At 32.8% G+C, this 18,870-nt stretch overlaps 1 protein-coding gene across 3 annotated transcripts in view; it reads right to left on the minus strand.

The window, feature by feature from the left end:
• The window catches only part of LOC108906732 (cationic amino acid transporter 3), a 38,600-nt gene that overhangs the window by 12,711 nt on the left and 7,019 nt on the right, over nt 1-18,870 (minus strand). For all 3 annotated transcript variants that reach the window (XM_018710082.1, XM_018710081.1, XM_023454348.1), the window contains exons 2-3: nt 16,864-17,089; nt 1,978-2,106 (exon numbers count right to left, since the gene is read on the minus strand). In XM_018710082.1, the coding sequence (XP_018565598.1) occupies nt 1,978-2,106; nt 16,864-17,089 (355 nt within the window). The remainder of the gene's footprint in view (nt 1-1,977; nt 2,107-16,863; nt 17,090-18,870) is intronic.

Below are 18,870 nucleotides of genomic sequence, written 5' to 3' on the forward strand. Positions count from 1 at the left end.
AGTAAAATCGAGAAATATGGTCTAAAAAATTCGAGAAAATTTATACGTATGTTTTTGGAGTAGCTGAGTTAAAATCCGCTGTCAGTTTCACCCCTGAAGGACATCTGAAGGTCATATGAAGGTCATATCAAGGTCATTTGAGGGTCAAATCGAGAAAATCGGTCTAAAAAATCTGAAAAAATTTATACATATGTTTTTGGGCTAGCCGAGTTCAAAGCCGCTGTTATTTCCACAATTTAAGTACATCTAAAGGTCGTATCAAGGTCATGTCTAGGTCATTGGTGGGTCAAATCGAGAAAATTGGTCCAAAAATCTGAAAAAATGTATACGTATGTATACGATTTCTGACCGAATAAGGCGAAAACATAAAGGAAGCTAGCCAGTTAAGGCAATTTTCCGGTCAGTTAGGTAGAAATATAAACGTGTCCAGCCAGTTAAGGCAAGACGAGTGAATGTTCCGACCAGTTAAGGCAGAAAAAAGAGTGTCAAGCCACTTAAGGTAAGACGATTGAATGTCCCGGCCAGTTAAGGCAAGAACATAAGCGCGTCCAGACAATTAAGTCAAGACGACTGAATGTCCCGGCCAGTTAAGGCAAGAACAGTAACGTGTCCAGCCATTAAGGTGAGACTTTCACACCATTTACACCTTACTGTTTTTAAAATTGTTTTCAATAAATGAATCTCCTTGTTTAGGATACAAATTAATCGTCAGCTTTGAATCGTTTACGTTTAGTTTCAAACGATCTTCTAATTGATTTTCTTTTATGTTCTACGTTTGTGTCTCTTTTTAAACACCAGCAATAGTCGGCCAACATATTCTTTCCCCAAACACCCTGATATCTTTTTTCAAAGTCACTCAGGTCCTGATGCATTCTTTCACCTTGTTCGTCACTGAATGCCCCTAGATTTTCTGGAAAGAAGTCAAGATGAGAATCAAGAAAGTGGAGTTTAAGGTTCATTAAACATCCTAATTTTTGGAAATTGTTTAGTCGGGGTCTTTATTATTGCCTAAAAACTTTTTCGTGACTTCCCTAAAACTTCTCCAAGCTCCTTTCTCTTTATCATTCATTGATATGACTTTCATATGACCGTCATATGTCCTTCAGGGGTGAAACTGACAGCGGATTTTAACTGAGCTACTCCAAAAACATACGTATAAATTTTCTCATATATTTTAGACTATATTGCTCGATTTGACCTCCAAATGACCTTCATACGACCTTGAGATGTCTTTGAATGGTAAAAATAGCAGCGGCTTTGAACTCGGCTACCCCAAAAACATACGTATGAATTTTTTCAGATTTATTATACCATATTTCTCGATTTGACCTCCAAATGACCTTGATACGACCTTTAGATGTCTTTGAATGGTTAAAATAGCAGCGGCTTTGAACTCGGCTACCCCAAAAATATACGTATTAATTGTTTTAGTTTTTGGTCATTTGACCTTCAAATGACCTTGAACCTGACGTGATGGAGCTTAGCCAATCTCGGATTCGGAATCAACGATCCAAAAAACCTATCAGTACCCTGGTCAGGTCCGGTGATTATTCTTAGATCAAATGTTGACCTGTGTAATTAGCGCAAAAAAATATAAACTGTACAAAAAATTAATTTTTGTTTTGATATTGCAACTTCATCGTCATCAGGTAAAAGGTAGAATGTTTGTTGTTCTCGGTGTGCATTGTGCATTCGTTTGTTTGGGGAATACCTGCGAACTTTAATATTACAGGTTTTTATTGCAGCCTCTGAGAGCTAGTATGGTATGAATACAATGTATGTACATGTCATGTTATAGTCAATGAAACCAGTGGTGTATCATCTTACAAGGCGAAAACAAAAGCCTTCTACGACAAACGTCGTTATTCAAAAGACCAGGGCCGGCTCGCTGATCAATTTACCTACTGGATGAAATTATGATAGAATATTTCTGGATTTTACCGTTTTAAATAGTGTATCAAAAAATCAAAACTTTACCTATAACGTATTCCAGAATCAAATTCCACCCGATGATAAAGGCGATAAATTCCCCAACGCTAACGTAACTATAAACGTATGCCGAACCAGCTCTGGGTACCCGGGCAGCGAATTCAGCGTAGCACAAACCTGAAAAAAAAGAGTAGTTTAATCTTATAGTCAGCATTGACGTGGGATAAGCTTTCTCTGTATTTTTTTCTAATGTAATAATGTAGGTATTTCCCAAAACACCACACAAATATTTTATTTATTTACTTGTAAAGAATAATAATTTACTTTCTCCTCCCCACACAAATTAATGGGAGCTACTAAGAATGGAAGACGGAAATATTATTTTTATCGTTACTAATGTACTGAAAGCTTAGGCATTTCAAGGAAATAATTTTACATACGTTTACGATGTAAACGAATTTAATCGTTTTACAAAATAAATATGCTTTATTTTTTCTTTGGAATTTTGAAGCGTTGTTATTTTGTCTGCAACAACGGCGCACTCTTGTCAACATGCCGGTGACGGAAAACACTTCTAAAGTCTAAAACAGAGCTGCGTAGATAAGATAATGATTTCCTGGCGAGTTCTAAATCTTGATAATTTTAAATACAATACAATGTAACGAATTATCATTAATGCCAAGTAAAATAATTAACGATTTGTTGGGAATTTAACATTTAATTTAGATACAGGAAAATAAAAAATAATAAAAAAAGATTCTATAAGCGTAAGCAAATGCTTGCGTTCGAGATTCAGGGTAGTAGTTAATATTTTTTTTAGATTTTCTCATTTCTTTCTCACACTTGGTATACACTATACTTTTTTAATACGACGATAATATACAGGGTGATACCTTTGACTATATTCACTATATAGTCAAAGGTGATACTAACTGGTCAATAATAATAAGACAAATGAGAATAATTGAAAAAACTGAACTGAAAAAAAACATATAAAACCTCATCACACTGTATCTCAAAAACGAAGCGTTAGCGGATGTACGAGTATGTTCATATGGACCTATAAACTGTCTTCAAAATAAGTTATAAGCAGAGTATGAATTTAAATGCTTTTCTTTAAAAGGCAACTCAGTTTTATTAACGTTTAATTTCGTCATTTACATTTATTGTGTCACGGCCAACTGTACGATTTGCTCGATTAAAATTATATTATTGTCACAGATTTCGTGGGTGGATTAGAAATCTATAAAAACAATAAATATTGACAACTAAAGTTATTGTAGATACAAAAAATGGTCGGATAACGTTACAAAATGCTGGAATTCCAAAAATTCCTGGATATTCCTCTGTTTACCTTGTCCTAGATTCTTTACCCGTTATCTTAACGATAACAAACCAGGATATAATTCAGTCTTTGATGTAGATGTAGTATGTACAAACATAGTCTTCATTGGAGATTGCAATTTACTGAAAAACTAATACGATTTGGTTATTCAGAAGACAATTTGTTAAAGTCATAAAAGAAATGAAGAATATATTCAAAAACGGGGTTATATACAGCGGGTCTCTGGATAAGAGCCATGAATGCGAATCCGTAAAATGCAGTAAATCTCGGAAATTAAAAAAAAACATCAATTCAATTGTGCCATTTCTCTAGAGGGTGCCACAAAACATTACACAGACATAAAATTGTCAAGACCTAGAGGGTAGACCCCCCTACCCCTCCGTTTTTTGGGATCGCTAAAACCGAATATGATCATAAAAAAATGTTAACTAGCCATTTCCCCGTTACTACCCCCATACACCCCCTTCTGGGAGTTGAAATGTCAATTCTCATACAAAGTCGAGCAGGGTGAGTATTCCTATGTTTTCCGGGCCACTAAGAACGAATATGACTACCAAATGACTACCTTGAATAAGACCTCATCGTTACCCCCTAGCGTCACTTTACCACCTCCATACACCCCTTTATGGGGGTTGAAGTGTCAATTTTCGTATAAAGTCGAAGTGAGTTGTGTATGCCTTCATTTTCTGGGCTGCTGAAAACAAAGAAGACTACCGAAAATGAATTCAACCCCCTCGTCAACCCTTAGCACCCTTTACCACCCACATACACGCCCTTATGAGGGTTGGAATGGCAATTTTCATACAAAGTCAAGTAGGGTGTGATTCGGGATAACTCTTGAGACGAGTCCCCTCGTCTCTCATAGTTCAGGGTACTTTTTCAACCGTAAGTCCCCTCGCCTTTCCGAAATCGGAGTACTTTTTCAACTATAAATTCCCTCGCCTCTCACTAATAAGGGTGCTTTTTCAACCGTAAGTTCCCTCACCCCTCACAATTGTTCAACGGGTGAACCCTCTTATTTCTCACGAACTGGTAGGTTTTCACACAAACACCTTTTGGAAAGTTGAGGGGGTCTACCCTATGGGTCTTGACATTTTTTTGTGTGCATGTGATTATTAAGAAAAAATTCTTACTATCAAAAACTTAGTAAGTGTGCAAAATTTCAATAACTTATGCCTTCTTTGATTGGTTGTTAAGTGGCAGATTTTTATGTTTTTTCTATCTTACAATTAGCGAGGCTAAATTCCAGAAGGCCATTTTTCCCCACCGACATTATTTATTTCTTGTAAGAATCGTTTTACCGATCCAGAGACACACTGTTTACCTAAACGTCGTGATATAAATTCCAGTAAATTCGATATATTGGAAAAAAAAATTAATCACTAGGGAAAACTCTAATTAAGGGTTGTGCAGGGACAAGATATTTTTAAAAAAGGCTCATGAATGAAACAATACTACTATAATTATTCTAGAGAATTTTATACTGATTTTTAAAATATTTATGTCAGTAAATACATAATATACTTACGTATAGCGTGATTTATAAACAAATCTTGTTAGTCATTTGCAATTAATTTTTATTAATTAGTTTTTATTAATATACGTTTTCTTGATTTAACCATGGTATAATATATCGTGGATTTAACTTGGATTGCTGCAAGTACCTACTCAAAGTTTGTTATGTCAATTTTCATGTTTCCATGAAAAAAATTACACGCACGCCTGTGACTATTATTTATATTTTGTAAAATATCGTCACGGCGTAACTGATATGTTTCCGTTCAATTAGCTTACCTTGAGCTAGCGTACACGTTAATGGTATTGAAATTTTTCAAATAACGCGATATCTAAACAACACTGTATCCACGGACGAATACAGTGTTGATAATTCCATCCAAAACCGGAACTTTAACAACTCGTTTAACAATAAATAAACAAGGATAAAAAAGTGAAGGAAAACGCATATAAGTGTACGTACATACATTTTTGTCAGTAATAAATATTATAAATTAGATGCGTTAAGCTAATTGAAATAAATTCTATGTTTTTCAGTCGTACCAAATGAAGTCAAACAATGTTCTTCGCTACCAAGAATCTAGATACAAAAGGTATCTGACCTCATAGATTCTTAACTGATGATATTGCGGGGAACAACCTTTATGAGCTGCATGCCTCAGCTACCACTGAAATCATTCTAGTAAACAGCTATCGAAGATAAAAATTAAAAATGGTATATGGCTTGATATTATTCAAGAATACCTAAGTAAAATGTAGGAATATTAAGATTTTTCTATCGTGGAACTTTCACCATTTATTTGGATACTGGTGGTTTAAAAAGTCTCTAACAATATTACTAAAATAGGGGGTGTTCCATCATGCATAAACCAATGTTCCAGTCTGTTGTAGTGGCACCTCGTCAAGTAGATCCGGGAGAGTATTCTGGAGAAATTCTAAATAAGTTTCTACATTTAGTCGATTCGGTAAAATAACACTAATATCATGTCAACTTGTTCGCTAAATGAAAACTTCTCGGCCATTTTCAAAACACTCAGCAAATAATTGCTAAAATTAAATGACTTTTTCCTGATCGTCAGGTTTGACGTTTAAATTCATAGCCTTGAACTTTTGATTTTTCGATGATTTTAAATAACAGCTACAATACGTATTATTAGTTATCGGTGTTTTTGTTGAAAACGAGAAAGTTTTTTGAAAACTAACAAGAGTAAGAAAAGTTTTAGAATTAAAGTCCCCATAAAGTACAGTAAGAACAATTTTCGGCCAACGAGTTAACAAATTCTGTCACATTTAAATGGTGTATCAGCCCTCATCAACCCTTTAAAATGATTCAATTGAACTCTACTTGCGATTAATGCTCTTGGTACACTTACACCGTGTATCAAATTTGGTTTTTTTAAGTTCTACTTTCAAGGCCTACAACTTCTCAGGGGTACAGTATAGTATTAAGGTATGTTGCATTAAATCACCATATTTTGGTATGTGTTTTCATTTTAATAAAATTCAGACACACATTTCTACTTTTGAAAATTATTATTAACCACACATTATTAGTTTATTGCTGGTATAATTCATGAGCCGCTAAAGTGGTTGATTCCAGCTGTCGTCAGTTAACCTCTATTAACGCTTAAAATCGGACTTTTGAGGGGGTGTCTGAACCACGGGCACCATTGCAATGCACTGCAATTTTTTCCTATTTTCAATCAACATTCGATGTTTTCTTACTCTTATCGCGTGGAGGTAGACGAACTAAAGACTCCCCTTTTGTGTTTGTTTATTTTTTCGTATTTTGGCCATTTTTAACTAAATTTTGGACCATATTCGAGAGATGAACGCAATAGAAGTTGTCAGAATCGAAAGAAGGTTCAAGAGTGTTTCTCCTTTTATTCTGAGACTATCAATTTGGTTAAAATTATAAAAAAAGTCCAAAAATTCGTTGGAGACCTTCGTAAATATCTGATACCACCATTTTCCGGTTCAGCCGCCATTTTGGTTCAACAAGTGACTAAATCAATGAGCACATACAGGGTGACCCATTAAGAATGGAAACACTCGCGTACAAAAGTTGTTTATGGACCGATTTGAACCGGGTTTTTTTTTTAAAGATAGATCTCCAAAAGCTCTATCTTGATGCAAAATTTGAAGACGAAATTTTGATTTTCAAGGCCTACTACGAATTTTTTTTTAAGTGAAAAATAGCATAATTTTGTTAGCGATTTTTTTATAAAAAATCTGACTACACCACTGGATTTAGGAACCTCTCAAATGCATTTGTACCAATTTTTGCGAAAAAAAGTTTGCCCCTAAAAAAGTTATGACAATATCGGCATCACCAGTGTTTGCCGTTGTCGGTGAACCTATTCTTTTATAAAAACCAAATAGAACCCAAATGGAAACAAAATTAAATAACAAACAGTGGTTTAATAATTATTAATAAGAACCATAAAAACCAGTATACATAAAATAAACAACAAGTTCGTCAAATTATTATTATTTCGTGGTTATTATGCCAAAACTTACAAATATTTTATTCAAAAAGCCACTGGATTCTACAACCATAATCCAATTCTTTGTGAAGAATTTTCTGAAAAAAATATTACGAGATATCCAGAAAATAACGTTGCTTAAAAATAATATGAACAAAATTTGGTAGGCTGTGAAATATAGAAGTTGACAACAAATGTCAAACTTCACAAGTAGTGGCACATTGTAATATTTTTGTGCATTCCATAATTCTTTGCGATGGCTCAAAGTTTAACTTTACATGGGAAAATTGAAATAGTACGCCTTTCTGGAGAAAATATTCGGACGGCAAGAGAGGTGTGTATAATTTTTAACAACAGACATCCAGATAGATCTAATATTACGCATAGCACAGTTTTTAAAATAAACAATACTTTTATGGAATATGGTGCTGTATCAAAATGCATTTTAAAAAGGGACAATCAACAGAGAAAACGAATTCACAAGCAGGAAATTTTAAATTATTTTACAAACAATCCTCAGAATAGCCTCAGGATTGCTTGTTTAGATTTAAATTTATTTACCTAGTGAAAGTATCCGACGCTGCCTAAAAAAAAAAATAACATAAAACCCTATAAACCTAAGTTTCTTCACACTCTGGAACCAGGCGATAATGAGAAACGAATGGACTTTTGTCTCTGGGCACAGGGACAATATCTCAATTACCGATTTTTTTTTTAAATATCTTATTCAGCGAAGAGGCCACATTCACGACGAATGGAATTATATCATCACAGAAGTCGCGGTGTTGGGTTTCAGAAAGTCCAGAGTGGATAATTAATTGCCGAAGACAATATAGTCAGAAAGTTAACGTTTGGTGTGGGATACTTAACGAGAGAGTCATTGGTCCGTTCTTCTTTGAAGGGAATATGAATGGCGAACAATTTCTACATTTTCTTCAGAACGAATTTTTTAATGCAGTCATTCATCACATTTTCAGTTGGATGGTTGTCCAATACACAATGCGAGACATGTCGGGAGTGGCTTAACGAGAATTTCCCCAATCATTGGATAGGTCGAAACAGTCCATTAATTCATTAACCACCCCGATCTCCGGACCTTACCCCACTTGATTTTTTTCTGTGGGGCTTTATTAAGTCCAAAATTTATAAGACAAGGCCAAATAACCGGGAGGTATTGTACACTAGAATAAAGGAAGCGTGTGAGGAGATTAACGCGCATCAATTACGAAATGTTGTAAAAAATATAAAAAAACGTTATGAAAAATGTATAGAATTAAACGGAGGATTAGTGGAAGCTACAAAAATTAAAATTTAATGACGTAATTAGTGTAAATCAATTTGATAGATTTTTTCATTTTAAAAAATGTAATTTTTGAATCATTTTTTTATCAATTGTTGTTTATATTAGAGTAATTGTTGTTTATTTTATGTATACTGGTTTTTATGATTCTTATTAATAATTAGTAAACCAATGTTTGTGTTATTATTTAGTTTTGTTTCCCATTGGGTTCTATAATCGGTTTTTATAAAAGAATAGGTTCACCGACAACGGCAAACACTGGTGATGCCGATATTGTCATAACTTTTTTAGGGGCAAACTTTTTTTCGCAAAAATTGATACAAATGCATTTGAGAGGTTCCTAAATCCAGTGGTGTAGTCAGATTTTTTATAAAAAAATCGCTAACAAAATTTTGCTATTTTTCACTTAAAAAAAAATTCGTAGTAGGCCTTGAAAATCAAAATTTCGTCTTCAAATTTTGCATCAAGATAGAGCTTTTGGAGATCTATCTTTTAAAAAAAACTGGTTCAAATCGGTCCATAAACAACTTTTGTATGCGAGTGTTTCCATTCTTAATGGGTTACCCTGTATATGGATCCTTTATGTTGCGAATTTTTATCCACCGTTTCCATTGATTTTAGGTAGGTACATTAGCGATAAAGTCCTCAAAACATGCGTATGGAAATGAAAAGAGGAACTTTGAATTCCGTTTTCGTGGTCTGAATAATTATTTATTCAAATTCTATGGGCATCATCTGAAAGACCGTCATCAAAAACATAAGGTCTAGTATAGGTTTGACTTGATTTCTCACTAGTGTGCAATAGTGCCCGCGGTTCAAAGATATCTCCTCGAAAATCCGATTTTGACCGTTAATGGGTTAAGAATTTTGAGGTCAGATATTTATGCATACCTATAAATTGTTGGTATCGAAGAACATTTGGTAGCATTAAAATGAACATATTTTTTTAAAATTAGTTCAATACCTTTAAAAACAAAAAAACTAATAAGAAAATACTTATATGTATTTTCATGTTTATTGTGTTAAAATAATGATAAGGAACGCCTCTGGTGAAATTACCTCACATTTAAGTGCAGTGAATTTATAAAGCTTTATGCTGCTAGAATATTTACAAGACGATTTTACTTTTCTTTCGATAATTTGTTTAAGACGTGACTTGGAGAGCTAGATTATAAAGGAGTGTCGCTGTCCGAGCAATTTTGAGATTTTCGCTATCTGAAATTAATATTTTCTTTTAATCGGTTTCTTTAAAAATAAAACAATATTTTATTTTAGTGTTAGTGGAATAATGAAAAGTGGAGTAAAATGTTAATTTCTCACGGTAGTAACAATTAATCAGTATAGTAATAAAACTGCAGCTATAAAGAATTCGCCTACAGAAAACGAAGGCTAGTTATAATAACTATGTCGTAGAATCGTAGATAACTAATTAAAAGCGAAGTAAAAATAGGGATAATAATAATGGTTGGAAAACGCAATAATAATGTGTTAGACATGGATGTAGAACACTTTTTATATATAGGTACAGTCATTTATTTTTATTTGAGTGCATTTTCGAAAACATTACAAAGATTGTCTTGAAGTGTTATTTGCGAAAAATTCGTTCCGCTTTCTTACATTATCATTGATGATAAAATATTTATAAGTATGCTACGAGTGAATCATTAAAATTTATCTACCTCGACCCCGTGATTCACTGTTTAATTCTTCAACAGATAAAATAAAATTGATACCGTTTTCCAATTAGGTGTTCAAGAGAACTATGTATATTTTATTCAAAAACTATTTAAAAACAAACACAGTTTATGATTAAAATGTGATAGCATTATACAGGGTGTCTGCGAACGGTTGGGAAATTTCGCAGCTGGAGATACTAGTGGCCGAAATAAGTCGATTAAGCCAAATATGCCTTATAAAAATGTAAATGGTTTCAAAGATACGGGACGTTCAATGTTTGAATTCAATTTTGAAATTTATCAATAATTTTAAAGACTGTCAGAGTATGAACAAAAAAATTAGCACTACTATGTTTTTTGACAAGACAAATAAATTTTTTTAACTAATATTGTCGTTGTTTGTATAGGGCGTCAGTTATGTCCTATTCCTTTGATAAATAGAGGAAAATATTGAAAATAAAGAAAATCCCATGTTTCATAAACAAGTTACATTTGTTCGATTTCGATATCTTATCGAGATATTAATTTCAATGCATTTGGTTTTTAAGCAACTTTTAATTATAAAGTTCAGTTTCAAATCAGTTTATGAGCATGCATAATTGGACATTGGTCAAAGATATTTACAGTTTATTCAGAACAACTACCCAATCTATTAGAGGATATTGCTTTACAAACACGCGTTAATATGATTATAATTTATGCACGATGGTACTGCACCTCATTTTAGTGGATTGAGAAGACTTAAATAGGATAGGTTTTATTAGATCGACGGATAGGCCGGTTAGGACCAGTGTCCTGGCCGCCTAGATCACCAGATTTAATTCCTTTGGATTTCTACTTCTGGAGTGATTTGAAAAGACGTGTTTACGCAACTTTTGTGGCAAGTGAAGATGAACTGCGACAAAGGATTTTCTACCATAACCAGATAATAAAAAATAATATTCAAATGATTTGGAGAGTACAACCATCAATAATTAGATATGCCCATGTATTGGGCAAGGCGGTGCTTATTTTGAACAATTCTTATAGTCATTAGTAATTTTTAGTCCTAAGTAGATATTTCTTATTCTGTTTTGTTTGTCATTTTCTCTTTAAACGGTTTATGCTTTATTTTCCCTTTAAGCTGCTTTTTAGAAAACTTGTAAATAATTTGGTTCACACACTAGTTGTCAAGTCGCATTATACCTATTCCTTACCTTACCTATCTTTATTTAAATCTAATTGGAAAAGAAGCAACTGCTTTTGTAAAAAAAATATGTTAATTTTTCCTTCTTGACACTTAAGTGCGTTGTTATTATGTGATGGATGGCTTCTAATTTATCGTCCAATTAAATATTTTTTTTAACTTCACGAGTTACAAATCCACCTTATGACATTTCAAGGCTGTATTGAAGGCAATGCTTCCGGAACACAACGCCACCAAATTACAACCGAATCACGACCACCCAACCACGACGTGACGTCACGCTTTAAAGACTTTCTTAATTAATATTTAGTCCGATGGATTTGTTTGGTATATTGGTATTTAGCACAGGTTTATTTAAACTAATACATAGAATTAATTGCATCATACATTGAGCTTTTCATGAATACATTAAAATGATTATATACGCTGATAGTGTTTATACAACTGGATCCAAATTGTATTTCTATCAGTTTCAGAAGTAGATTTAACATATTTTTATGGAAATAGTCTTTTCCTTCTTGAGTGACATGCCAAAGTGGCCCCCAAATAGCACAAGTTATACTCAAGATGACCGTAGATATGTCTTCGGGACATATAATTTCGTATGTATACGGGATATTTTATTTTGCAACATGCGGATATCCCATTATTAGTTTGGTAGCATATCTTTCCCTAAAACATTCTCGGCATCTATATATCGTTTACTGTGCATGTGCCAGTCTATGTATAGACCAGAGCGGATTTGTCGAAATATCCCAGTTCTTGGATGTTGCAAGCTAATTTTTGCTGGAATACATTCAGTACAACTGACATAATAAAACTGTAGATTCCTAGATTTGGGGAGGTCCAGAACATTTTCAAAATTGCAAAAATGTTTAAAAAATTTTAAAAAATACCTATATTATCTGAGTTTTTTACTTATATCTTGGAACCTATGCATTTTGGAAGAATACTGAGGAGGAAAAAAGTTTTATAATTGAATTTTGCACAATATACCTACTGTAAGTTAAAAATGTTTAAATTGCTCCGAGGGCATTCTAATTTTGGTAAAAAAACACTTTAGAGTAAAATAAAACAATACACTAAATTTCATTAAAATCGATTCGATAGTTTTCGCAAAATAATTTTATGAAAAAAAAATTGAAAAAAATTTTTCGAATTTTCAAAATGTTGCACAGCCTCAAATAAAGCATCTAGATGCTTCAAAATTTTTTCACATAGAAAAGACCGCTCAATCTTTCAAATGGTTTCTGAAAAGTTGAAATCGGTTGATTAGGACGGCCACAGTAAATTTTTAAAAGTAACACTCTTTTTTTTATTTTTAAATAATTAAATTACATTTATCAATTTGCAATTTAGTTTTTTTTTAAAATTATAATTTTAAAGTACTCGGAAAGACGCTTCTTTAAAAAAAGTTAAATTCCATTTATTGGTTCTTGAGACATAAGCGGTCGAAGTTTATCGGCATTTACCGTTAATTTATAAACAATTTAGCAATAATCTTTAATCCAGTGGCTTCGTTTTTTCGAGTTCTAAGTTGGAAAAAATTTTCGTAAGATATTGGCAACATAGATAAATCGGCGGAAAAGCTGTCCCTTGCACGCGCAAAAGTGACTCAAAACTCGAAAAGTGGTGGAAGGGGCTTTCGCTCCGAGACTGAATTCGGAGGTTCATAATGCGAAGGTACGAAAAAAATTGCATTATCTCGGCTTCTAATGGACTAATTTCGATCTTTTTTTAATCCGATGTCTCGCGAGCCAAGGAATTCGAATATCGTAATGCCAACTGTCTAATTTGCACTTATTTTGTTATAAACAAAGTTTATTATTTATGCATTAAATAAACTGTATATTTTACCCTATGCTATTGCATTTTTTCAATGAAAAAGTTTGTTTAGGTATATATTTCAACACTCTAAATATGAATATATTTAGTTATAATTATTACAATTATTTAAATAATTTTTGGTTTAAACAAATTAAAAAAAATTATTGGGGAATTAATTTTTTTGTTAAATACAGATAAAATTAAGAAAAAATAATAAGTACTTTAAAATTATAATTTTTGAAAAAACTAAATTGCAAATTGATAAATGTAATCTAATTGTTTAAAAATAAAAAGAGTTAACTTTAAAAATTTACTGTGGCCGTCCTAATCAACCGATTTTAATTTTTCAAAAACCATTTGAAATATTGAGCGGTCCTTTTTATGTGAAAAAATTTACACATTTAAATTAAGAATCTCATGAAAATAATAGGAAATGAATTACGTCGATATACAGTTTTATAAAGTTAATTTTTGATAATTCGCAGGAAAAATCAAGTACCGGCCTAACTAATATAATTTCCACTTTATGATGACTAACATTTTAATACTCTGCTTATTTAAAGTAAACTAATAAAATACGTCTTTATAAACAAATAAATATCAATGTTTCATGTAAAATTCTTAATTCTTTACAAGAACTTATACAGGGTAATTCATTAACAATGGGAAAATCGAAAGCTGAAGATACTACACGTGAAATGGTGACCATTGGCGCAAACATGCCTTATCCGAAAGTTGATAGTTTCGGAAATACAGGGTGTTGAAAGTTAAAATTTTAAATCGTTTTTTTGCGATTATTCTGAAAATATGTAGGTTAGGAACTTGAAAATTTGTGAAACTATATTTTTTTAGGCGACGAATAAGATGCGTGTTGTAAATTCAGCATTGCTCATAGAGGGCGCCACTTACGACCAATTTTACCGAAAATTTAGTTAATAACTTTTTACCCTGTATGTCTAACATGAAACTTGATTCAAAACCTGAAAGAGCAATCATTTTTCCATTAATTATGTATTCTTGTTTCATTTCGGTATCTCGATCCGTTTTCGAGAAAAATCGATTTAACGAACACTATGTTTTGATAATACGAGAAATTAAAAGCGAAACAAACCAAGTGTTTCTTCGTGTTATTACAACAATTAACAATAAAACAAATGAAATTCGTAATAATGATTTAAAGTCAGTGTTCGAAGAATCCACCGTTGACATTTACACACTTTACACAACGTTTTCTGAGAGATCTTCGAGTTTGAAACAACATATTGGGATTGCGTCTGACTTCGTTGGCAGCGATTTGTATTCTTTGCCACAACTCTTCACACGAGCCAATAGATTCTTTGTAAACTATATCTTTCATTCGAGACCAAATAGAAAAATCAAGAGGATTGAAGTCCGGACTTCTGGATGGCCAAGCAAAAATGCTTACATGGCCAATCCAGCGATTTGGAAAAACTGCATCTAAATATGCACGCACTGGCCAAGAAAAATGCGGTGGAGCTCCGTCGTGCATGAACCACATGTCTCTTCTTAAATAAAGTGGAACTTCTTCAAGCCGTGGAAGCATTTTTACTTGGCCACCCAGAAGTCCGGACTTCAATCCTCTTCATTTTTCTATTTGGAAGAATCTATTGGTTCGTGTGAAGAGTTGTGGCAAAGAATACAAATCGCTGCCAACGAAGTCAAACGCAATCCCAATATGTTGTTTCAAACTCGAAGATCTCTCAGAAAACGTTGTGTAAAGTGTGTAAATGTCAACGGTGGATTCTTCGAACACTGACTTTAAATCATTATTACGAATTTCATTTGTTTTATTGTTAATTGTTGTAATAACACGAAGAAACACTTGGTTTGTTTCGCTTTTAATTTCTCGTATTATCAAAACATAGTGTTCGTTAAATCGATTTTTCTCGAAAACGGATCGAGATACCGAAATGAAACAAGAATACACAATTAATGGAAAAATGATTGCTCTTTCAGGTTTTGAATCAAGTTTCATGTTAGACATACAGGGTAAAAAGTTATTAACTAAATTTTCGGTAAAATTGGTCGTAAGTGGCGCCCTCTATGAGCAATGCTGAAAATACAACACACCTCTTATTCGTCGCCTAAAAAAATATTGTTTCACAAATTTTTAAGTTCCTATTTTCAGAATAATCGCAAAAAACAATTTAAAATTTTAACTTTCAACACTCTGTATTTCCGAAGCTATCAACTTTCGGATAAGGCATGTTTGCGTCAATAGTCACCATTTCACGTGTAGTATCTTTAGCTTTCGACTTTCCCATTGTTAATGAATCACCCTGTATAGTAATGTGAATTTTGTGTTTTGTATTTGTCTGCTGTTTTCAGTATGTTATTTTTTATTTGGCAAAACTATTCTGATAAAAATAACCCTCGACTTATCCTTTTGCAAAGGATTATTTAATTAATTTAATTTTTAAATTCTTTCACAGGTGGCAAAATACACAAAAATTAAAAAAAAAAGGAAAACTGCACCACAAACAAATAACTTCAGATAATATAAGAACTTCGGAAATTTAAATTTCTATTTCTGTGAAAAAGTAACTCAAATCATTTTATTGTTCAACTGAATTGTACATACTTAAATACGTTTGATAACTACTAGACATCCAGAGGATATCCCTCAGACATCATCAAACGATCCCGAGGCTAGTATATACATAGTGCAAACCGTACATTTCTGGGACATAGGCTGGGGTAATCAAAGGATGTCCTGATTTGCAGCATAAGATATTCCACGGATGTCAGGAAGATGATAACCTGCATCTGCCTGATATTTGGACAACTTAGGACTGTCCTGAGGATAAAATATGATCCAAACTGCATGTCCCTGGGACAAACGGTAGGATATCTGGAGGATATCCTGATTTATTACATTTATTTAAACCTTCAATAGTTGTATAGTATCTGGTTTTAATTTGTAAACTTTATCTTTTAGTAAACTCTCAAAAAAAAGGTTTGTTGGCGGCCACTCAATCAAAGCATTATTTCGCCCTCTCCAACAATTTTCAAAATGCCCATATAGCCATTATCTTACCAAAACAGCGTTATTAATATCTATTTGAAACTTTAAACTAAGGAGGTTCCTGAATGGTAAATCATCTAATGCATCCCAAAAGTCGTTCCAAAAAAAAAATTAGAAAACCCAGTCAGCTGACCAGTGACGGTAATTTTGACTTGAAATCATTCCATTTGCAGTAAATATGACTTCATCGTTAAATAAAATTTCACGATCATTATTTTCCATTTTCCAAGCTTAAAATCAAAGTCAAATCCAATGTAACTACGTTTCTTAGTATCCTACATTTATTTGAATTTTTTTTATAGTACTCTATCCTGAAATTATCGGTCGGGGGATTTCGTTTTTTTTTGGGACAATATATTTTTTGTCAGATATTTGGTAATATACCGAATCGGGCAATTTTTCCTAAGGCAGAGTAAGCTGATACTGTCCTCTCTCATCACGAGTCTGGTCCAGATGGAATTCAAAATTTTTATCTAGATTTTGTGGAATTTTTTCATAGACTATTCATCAAAACTTCAAGTTTTAACGTAACAAAAATACTGTAATAGCTGACCTGATACTGCAGACGCGACAGCAGCTACCAAAAAAGACAAGCAGACCGCGGGGCCAGCTACATTCTTGGCCACCGACCCGGCAAGCACGTAAACTCCTAAACCTAGAGTGGCCCCTACTCCTAGGGCAGTCAGATCCGTCAACGTCAACACCCGGTTCAGCTGACTGCCACCGTCGGCTTCGTTCTTTTTTTTGCGTGTTAAAGCTAGAAATATCCTGCTGGCCATCTGAAAACAAAAATGCGATTAGTAGTGGTCTTCATACTGGTTTGCTAGATGTGATATGTACATATTTAAGATAGATATCAGCACATGCTTTTTAGTTGCAGCCAGAAAACGAAAATTTTTCTATTTCCGTCTACAACTCAACCTTTTCCTTAATATGTTGACAATGTTTCTTTAAGGCTGATGTTTTACAGACAAGAAAATGCACCTTTAGTACAATAATGATGTAACAGACATAAGAAGTAAAAAATATGATTTTTTCTTATTCTGAATGTATTGTCAGCTTGTGAGCTGTCTTGTACCCTGGAGAAAACTTGTATAACTGCTCCAGTAAAGAGATATTGTTTCTAACTTGCCTAGACTTTCAAAAATTCTCGTCAAAAGACTGCTATAAATTCACCGAAAATAACACATAAAAACGCCCCCCTTAAGGTTCCACGCGTAAAATGTAGTAATGTACTTAAAATTTAAAAAAATATGTACCGGGTGTTCACATAAAAGTCCATGTATCTCAGCAACGGAAAGAGATATTTTGATTTTGAAAAAAACAAACATAATAGAGCTCATCATATTTTAAAGAAATACATTTTTTTATTTCATTATTCCTTAAAAAAAAACTGTTAAATTGACTTGGGTAATTATTGTTCCATTGGGTAAGGTATTCGAAACTAAAATACGCTTGAGTTGCGCCTCATCCGATATCTCTGAAACTATTAAGTATTTGAAAAATAGTCATTTGACAAAAATTGTTTACAATTGCACAAAGCATCGGATAAACCTTATTACAAAGTTCCTGCAAACGAAAAATTTCTTCAGCGCCATCTCCAATTTGCTCTGAAAAAAATTATGTTGCACTCCTTGATGGAGCCGATCGATAAGCTCTATCATCTGTTTTTTTTTTTCTAAATCAAAATATGTTTCTGTTGCTGAGATACGAGGCTGGGGACTTTTATGTGGAATATACCCGGTGTATTTTTCGATTTGCAAAATTCCAGAGTCAAATTAAATTTTTTTAAATAGAAATCATAATTGACATGGCCCACTTAAAAATGTGCTCTGGTAGTTTCCAAAAATATATAATTATCTCAAAAGGTAAAAGTGTTACTGTTGTTTCTCTAAATTAAAGAAAATTAAAGAAAAAAGATGAAGGAAAACAAATCCATATAACCGTTGGTGTAAAAGAAGTTAATATAAAAATTGGTGTTTTTCTCTTTCTTGTGGAACGTATTACTAATATTACATATTTACTTAAATGAAATATTGCTCTTTATATAAAAGATACAAATTTAATTCAAATGTTTAAAATGTTGCACATCACACAGAAAGTACGTGAAGCGACATTTCTTGAACAATTAAGAATTAGACCGACGCATTTGTAAATTGTAATAAAAAATAATCTGAAAATTATTTAGGTAAATAAAAGTATTATAATAATATAGTAACAAATTCAGTAACAGTAGTAATAGGAAAGTAATAAATCTAATACTTTTGTTTTACTTTCAGTTAAATGAATATCTAATATTTGACAGGGACAGGGTGATTCACTTTATATTGACCCCCCCATTAACTTTGTTGTTTTAAGAGTTATAAAAAAATATGAAATACGAAAGTTGCAAGATTATTTATGAATTTTTTGAAAATGATAGTTGAAAATCAAATGAAGTCCAAACAAAATGGCCACGGATGTTAATTTTGTTAATTTAAATGGAACACCCTGTATATTTTTACATATTTGGATACAACGTTTCCTGTCGAGCATTGTCATATAGGGTTTGCTGTGTCCA

This window comes from Anoplophora glabripennis, unplaced genomic scaffold, assembly GCF_000390285.2.
Source record: "Anoplophora glabripennis isolate ALB-LARVAE unplaced genomic scaffold, Agla_2.0 scaffold187, whole genome shotgun sequence".
Lineage (NCBI taxonomy): Eukaryota > Metazoa > Arthropoda > Insecta > Coleoptera > Cerambycidae > Anoplophora > Anoplophora glabripennis.